The sequence below is a fragment of the Hyperoodon ampullatus genome, assembly GCF_949752795.1.
Source record: "Hyperoodon ampullatus genome assembly, chromosome: 7".
Classification (NCBI taxonomy): Eukaryota; Metazoa; Chordata; class Mammalia; order Artiodactyla; family Ziphiidae; genus Hyperoodon; species Hyperoodon ampullatus.
Genome location: NC_136920.1, coordinates 30,138,268 through 30,145,752, shown reverse-complemented (window position 1 = coordinate 30,145,752; position 7,485 = coordinate 30,138,268). Strand labels below are relative to the sequence as shown.

At 34.1% G+C, this 7,485-nt stretch overlaps 1 protein-coding gene across 1 annotated transcript in view; it reads left to right on the top strand.

Annotated features, from left to right (window-relative positions):
- Window positions 1-885: 885 nt before the first annotated feature.
- DNAJC24 (DnaJ heat shock protein family (Hsp40) member C24) overlaps window positions 886-7,485 on the top strand; it is a gene marked incomplete at its 3' end in the record, with an annotated part of 61,435 nt that continues 54,835 nt past the window's right edge. The window contains exons 1-2 of the mRNA XM_079707771.1: window positions 886-926; window positions 1,732-1,875. Of these exons, the coding sequence (XP_079563897.1) occupies window positions 1,765-1,875 (111 nt within the window). The 5' untranslated portion in view covers window positions 886-926; window positions 1,732-1,764. The remainder of the gene's footprint in view (window positions 927-1,731; window positions 1,876-7,485) is intronic.

Here is a 7,485-nt window from a genome sequence, read left to right as displayed (position 1 = left end):
AACTAAGATGAATTTTCACCTCCAGGTACAGTGCAAGAAATAATAGTCAATATAAGGTAAGCAGCACAGAGGTTTGATAATACAAGGGAACAACAGAACAAATGAAAGGGAGAGGGAAGAAGGAAAAAGCTAACAAAACAACTAACTGCCCATTTGGAGTGCCCAGCAACAGTCTGAAAGCGAGCGTTTTATTCTGCTTTTTCTGTGAGCTTGAAGGATAGCATGCCTACCCTGGGAACAGGACGACTTGCTAAGAGTGTGAAAGGATTTTGAAAAGTTTTCATTTTTCAAGTTGGTTGCTTAAAATCTAAAAGAAATAACTAAGTTGAACATCTCTTCCAGAAAAAAATATTAAAACTGAAAAGCTTTACTCAGCATAGGTTTTAGTTCTCTTAATTTTGGAATGAGAACATTCCAAAGGAAGTCTTGGGAGACGGGAGGAATCAGTTCTCCTCATCCTTCTCATCCCGCCAATCCCAACAGTACCGCCGCTTCACCCCCCATCCCCCGCCATAGTACTACGTTCGCCAACCACGAAAGAATTGGGAGCGGCGCTGGGTAGAGTAAGCGGAGGAAGCTTTGGGGAAGGCGGAGGAAGCCCGGGGGATGGGGGTGCTCGCTGAGGGAGAGAAGAGAAGCGACATTCGGGGAGCCAGGATAAGAGCGAGTTAGAACGAGGAGAAGGACGCCTTTTTCCAAAGCTCGGGCACTTACGGTTGGTAAACTCTGTGCAAACGGCGACTGGGTTACCATAGCGACCGCGTCCAGGGGGGCGGAACGGCGCTTCAGATCGGTGCCTCAGCCACTGCGGCTCGGCTAGAAACGTGATCGCGTCAGGGCAATGACTTCCGGCGGAAGTAGAAACGGATTCCGAGGATTTGCAGACGGCCGGAGAGGAGTGAGTGCCTGTGCCTCTACTAAGTTTGGTAAGTTTGATATCTAGTGAAGCCAGGAGAGAGTACCGGCCTGTGGCTGGGCTACAGAGCCGACTGTGAATGCAGAGGATTTCCGAGTACCAATTTTGAGGAAGCCCCGGATGTCTCGTTGAGTTCATGGCTGTGGGAAGAGGTTCCCTGGTTCTGGGGCTCCTAGAGAGGTCTTTTCGGTTGCTGGAGGGCTGCCGTATCCTCCAGTGAACAGGTTCAGGAGCTCTTTGCGAGGTCTGAGCGCCTCTCCGATAACCGAGGGACTGTTGCTCTCTACCTGCTGGTGCTGACTGCCAATTTCGCATGTTATTCTTTTAAGGTAATCTGGAAGAAAAGAAGTGAACTGGAGACATTAAGAGGGAATGCTCCCAAATTCATTTTAATTCTTCGTTTTGCTTTTTAAGAATATTTATTCTTTTTGTAAACATTTGTTAAACTCTAGTGTGTTTAGTGAGTACTTACTGTGTGTCGCTTTTACCAAGAGACTAGCAGAAATACCTTTCTTAGAGGGTCATCCACCGCTCGGGTTCATCATCAATTTCTATTTTTTTTAATGCTGTTGTATACTCGTTAATTTAAGATGTAAGCGTATATCATGAAACATTTATCAGGTTTTTCACACTTGTCTGTATACTCATATATGAAATTCTTGGGGCGTCTTAAATGAAAATATATGCTTGATATGCTTCAGGTTAGCATTATAATCGTGACTTAATTAAATATTATAGAACTTAGGGAAGCTGTACCTAGTTAATTCTTAGATACACGCAAACCGTAATGAATTGTCATTAATATTTCTATTCAGTTGCTCTGAGAAGGCTCACTTCTTGTTCGAGGCATGATGGCATTTGAGCAGATACCAAAAAAGGATTGGTACAGCATTCTGGAGGCAGACCCATCTGCAAGTGTGTCAGACCTGAAGCAAAAGTATCAAAAACTCATATTAACGGTAAATCTTTTCTTTCATTTTCTAAGTCATAGGGAGAAAATCAGGTTTTTTATGTGACCGGAAATTTAGGTGTCCGTAAAATGAATATGTAATATCAAAGCAGGAATCAAAGTATTATTTGGTTACCTGAAAGTTTCAGTAATATTGTAAAAGAACAAAGTTGATTTGAGGTGAGATAGCATGGTGGTTTGGACCAGATCTGAGTCATGCTGATGAAGTTAAAATCCTGATTCTACCCCTAACTAACCTTGAGAACTTGGACAAGTTACTTTCCCCTGTATGTTCCTCAGGGAGGATAAAATGAAAGAATCCATGTAAAATTCCTTGAAGTGTGTCATGTTATAAGCGACATTAGCATCCAGTAGACACTAGCTACATGTGGCTATTATGCACTTGAAACTTGGCTAGTCCAAAATGAGGTGTGCTGTAAGTATAAAACACACATTGGATTTTGAAGACTTAGTACAGAAAAGGAATATAAAATAGTCTAAAAATATTATGTTCATTAAACGTTGAAGTGATAATATTTTGGATATATTGGCCATTTTGCATATTTTATACATAATATATGTGCATATATTTGCATATACAGTAAATGTAGTATCAAAATTGACTTCATCTGCTTTTTAAACATTGCATATGTGGCTTGCATTTATAGTTTGCAGTACATTTTTATTGAATAATACTGACTTAGGCCAGTTAAACACTGTTTTTCACCTGATTCCATTCTTTTGTGAAATGAGTTGTGGTATTTATAAATAGATAGTATCCTTCTAAACCACCATATTAATTTTTTCAGCCTATATTGTGAGGTTTCTTAAGGCAGTATCACTAACTATAATGGTCTCCAGTTAACTCAGTTTACAAAAAGAGTAGAGGACCATTACTTATATAATATTAGTTGTTTCTCTAGTTTTTATCAAATAGATCTATGAGATTTTTGCCATAACTTAGTGTTTATTGTGAGAGACAGTAGATGTTTCACTGTCAAGAATGTATTATTTATCCCTACTTTAGGTAATAAGTTGAGCTAAATGATGTTAAGGTTTCTTTTGTCTCAGGATTTTTAAGATTTCTGTCAGTAAAATCAAGTAGACTTTTTTGAAAAATTTCCTAATACTGTATCATCCTTGTGCCTCAGTTAACTGAGAGATGAGGCTGGAGAAGTAGACTGGGTTTAGATCATGCAAGGCCTTGTAGGCCGTTTGGCGTTTAATTGGACAAGAAGCCATTTGCACTTAATATGGTAATGTCTGTCAAATGTCAAACAAAGTGAATGAACCGTTTTGCATGCCCTCTAGTAATATATCAGAGAGTTCCAGTTGCTCTACATCTTCCCCAATATTTGATGCTATTAGTCTCTTTCAATTAATCTATTAGAGGTTTTTCAGTTTTGCCACCATTGACATTTTGGGCAGGATAACTGTTATGTGGGGCTGTCCAGTGCATTATAGGATGTTTAGCAGCATTCTAGATACTAGTAACAACTACAGATGTCTCCTGGCTCTAAAAATTGCAAACCTCCGTATCTCATTGAGAACCACTGCACAATCCTCCTGTGTTTATAGTGAAATCTCATTGTGGTTTTATTTTGTATTTCTCTGATGGCTAATGATGTTAAGCTCTTCTTTAATGTGATTTTAGCCATCTGTATAATTTTCTTTTGTGAAGGCTCGTTTTTAAAAATTAAATATATTATTGCACTTGTGTATGTATTGTATGTATTTTCTCCTAGCCTATGGCTTGCCAGCTCATTTTCTTAATGGTGCTTTTTGATGAGAAGTTTTTTGTTTTGGTGAAATATAATTTATCAAATTTTTGTTTTATGATTTGTGCTTTCTGTGTCTTCTCTAAGAAGGTTATAAAAATATTCTCCTGTGTTTTCTTCTAGAAGATATATAGTTTGCTTTTACTTTTAGACCTCTGATTTTTATGTATCGTGATATAGGAAGTCATGTTTTTGTTTTTCTCTAAGTATGGATATCCAGTTGTTCCTCATTTATTGAAAAGATTTTCCTCTCTCCATTGGATTGTTTTGGCAAGATGGGTCTATTTTTGGACCCTATTCTGTTGAATATATTTGTTTATCCTTTTACTAATACATTTTTCTTGATTACTCTAGGTTTATAGTCAGTTTTAAAGTCACATAAAGTTAAATTCTCTAATCTTATTTTTCTCTTCAAATTAATTTTGGTTATTTTAGATTGCTTACATGTACATAGACATTAAGAATCAGCTTATACATTTCTATTAAAAAATACTGCTTGAATTTTAGTTGTGACTATTGAATATATATCCATTTTAGCAGAATAGACATTTAATAATATTTAACAATACTGAGTCTTCTAATCCATGAATATGTTAGATCTCTCCATAACTTGAGTCATCTTTAATTTCTCAGAAATATTTTAGAACTTTCAGTGTGGTATTACACATCTTTCTTTAGATTTATTTCTAGTTTTTAGAAATGTTTTTGGTAGTTTATTTTTATATAATGATCTTGTATCCCACAGTCTTGGTAATTTGCTTGTCAGTTGTCCTGTAGCTGTCTTTGTAGATTCCTTAGAATTTTATACCAACACAATTATGCCATTTGCAAATGAAGAGAGCTTTAATTCTTTGTAATCTGTATGCCTTTTATTTATTTTTCTTGCTTTAATGCACTAGTTATGTGCTTCTATTACAGTGTTTAACTGAAGTGTGAGAGGAAATATCCTTGCCTTGTTCCTGATTTTAGGGGGGAAACCTTCAATATTTTACTATTAAATAGAGTGTTAGCTGTGTTTTTTAAGATGCCCTTTATCAGGTTGGGGAAATTTTTCCTATTCCTAGCCGCTGAGAGTATTTATCATGAATGGGTATTGAACTTTATTAGATTTTTTTTTTACATTTATTGAAGTTTGCATGTATTAGTTTTCCCTATTTAACCTATTAATATACTGAATTATGTTGATTTTTCTTATGTTAAACTTATTTTGCATACCTAGGATAAACAAATCTTACTTGTTCATGAAGTATTGTGTTTTTTTAATGTATTGCAGGATTCCAGTTGCTGTTCTTTTATGTCTAGGTTCATGGTGTATACTGGTATAATTTTCTTTTCTTGTATGTCTGTGTCTAAATTTAGTATCATGGTTATGCTGGCTCCATAAAAGAATTGGGAAATGATTCCATTTTCTGTCTTTTCTGAAAAAGTTTGTGTAAGATTGCCATTGTTTCTTATTTAAATGTTTAATAGAATTTACTAGGGAAGTCATCTGGGCCCGAAGTTTTCTTTGTGGAAAGTTTTGCAATTTTGAATTTAATTATTTTTGGAGGCTATAAGGCTGTTCAGATTTTCTATTTTCTGTTTTGTCAACATAGGTGAATTGTGTTTTTCAACAACTTGTCCATTTCATTTAAGAAGTCTTATTGTCATAACGTTCATACTATCTTCTTATTCTCCTTTTATTGCTTAAGTTATGTAGTTATGTTTTCCCTTTGATTCTTTATATTGGTAATTTGTGTTTTCTATTTCTTTTTTCTTGATGAGGCTTGCTAGAGGTTTATCTATTCTTTAATCTTTGCCAAGAACAACTTTTACCTCATTGATATTTTTATATTGTTTGTCATTTCTCTTTACTTGGTCTCTGCTTTTAATTTTATGATATCCTTTCTTCTACTTACTTGCTTTTATTTGCCTAGTTTATAAATGTAGAAACACGCATCATTGATTGTATACCTGTCTTCTTTTCTTACATACTTACATAGTCACTTAAAGTTATAAATTTCTCTCTAAGCCAGGAGCACTGCTTTAGCTACATCCCACCAATTTTGATATGTGTATTTTTGTTATTCAGTTCAAACTATTTTAAAATTTCTCCTGTAATAGTTTTCTTTGACCTGTAGGTTACTAGGAAGTACATTGTTTAATTTCTAAATATTGGAAAATATTCAGAACTTTCTTTATTGATTTCTAATTTAATTCTGTTGTGATTAGAAAATATATTTGGTATGATTTCATTCCTCTATATTAATTAAAACTTTTTTATGGCCTAGCATCTGGTCTTAGTGAATGTTCCCATGCACTTGAAAAATATGTATTCTTCTATTATTGAGTATACTGTTCTATAAATGTCTATTAGGTCAAGTTGATAGCATTGTTCAAATATTTTATATCCTTATTGATTTTTTTTTTTGTCAATTTGTTTTATCAGTTTCTGAGAGAAGGACATAACGTCTTTGTGATTGTGGATTTGTCAGTTTTTCTCTTTAATTTTGTTAATTTTTGTTTTCTTTATTTGGGATCCTTTTTATTATGTACAGCTATATATTTAAGATTGTCTTCATGAATTTGAATCTTTGATCATTATAAAATTCCCCTCTGTATTTCTGACAGTACTCTTCCTGAGGTCTACTTTGGTATTTCTTAGCCACACACCTTTCTTATCCTTAGTGTTTATATGATTTATCTTTTTCTATCCTTTCACTTTCAGTGTGTCTCTTTTATGTTTAATGTGTGTTTTCTTGTATATAGTGAGTAATTGGGATCTTAAAAAAATTTCAATCTGTCCATCTCTGTCTTTTTATTGGCAGTGTTTAGTCCATTTACATTTTCCCCCCAGCTTTACTGAGATCTAATCGACACATAACATTGGGTAAGTTTATGGTGTACAACATGATGATCTGATATACATATATATTGGGAAATGGTTAACACAATAAGTTAGTTAACCTATCTGTCACTACACATAGTTATCTTTGCGTGTGTGTGTGTGTGTGGTGAGAATTTTTAAGATCTCTTAGCTATTTTTAAGTATACTATACAGTATTGTTAACTATGGTCACAATGCTGTACATTAGATCCCTAGAACTTATTCCTCTTGTAACTGGGAGTTTTTATGTATTTTTTGAACAACACTTCATTTCCCCCACTCCTTAGTTAACTTCTATTTAATGTAATTATTGGCAGTGTTTGGGTTTAAATTTGTAATCTTTTTTTGGATTTGTCCTGTTTGCTCTTTGTTCCTCTGCTTTGCCTTTCTTAGCATCTTTTGGGTGAATTTTTTTTTGATATTTTATTTCCTCTGTTGAATTTTTAGTTATGCTTCGATTAATATATATGTTTTTAGTGATTATTCTAGAGATTGTAATATATATCTTTAAGTTATCAAATTTACCTTCAAAAAATATTATTACTTCACAGTGTAAGAACCTCACAACAGTACACTTCCATTTACCACCTTCCTTCCCTTTTCTTCTTGTTTTCATATATTTTATCTCCATATATGCTATGAACTCCATAGTATAATGTTATTATTTTATTTGAAATATTCCTACTCAGTTGTTTCTGATGAGAAGTCAGCTGTAATTCATATCCTCTTTTTAATGTGTCTTTCTCTTTGGTTGCTTTCAAAATTTTTTCTTTATCTTTTGATTTTAGTGGTTTCTCTGGCATGTGCCTAAAATGTGATTACTTTGCATTTATCCTATCTAGGGTTAACTGAGCTTGGATTTTAGGTTGATATCTTTCTTTCTTTGGTTTTGGAATGTTTTCAGCCATTATGTCTTCACATTTTTTTTTTCTGCTCTATTCTTCCTTTCTTCTTCATTTGGGATTCTAATTACATA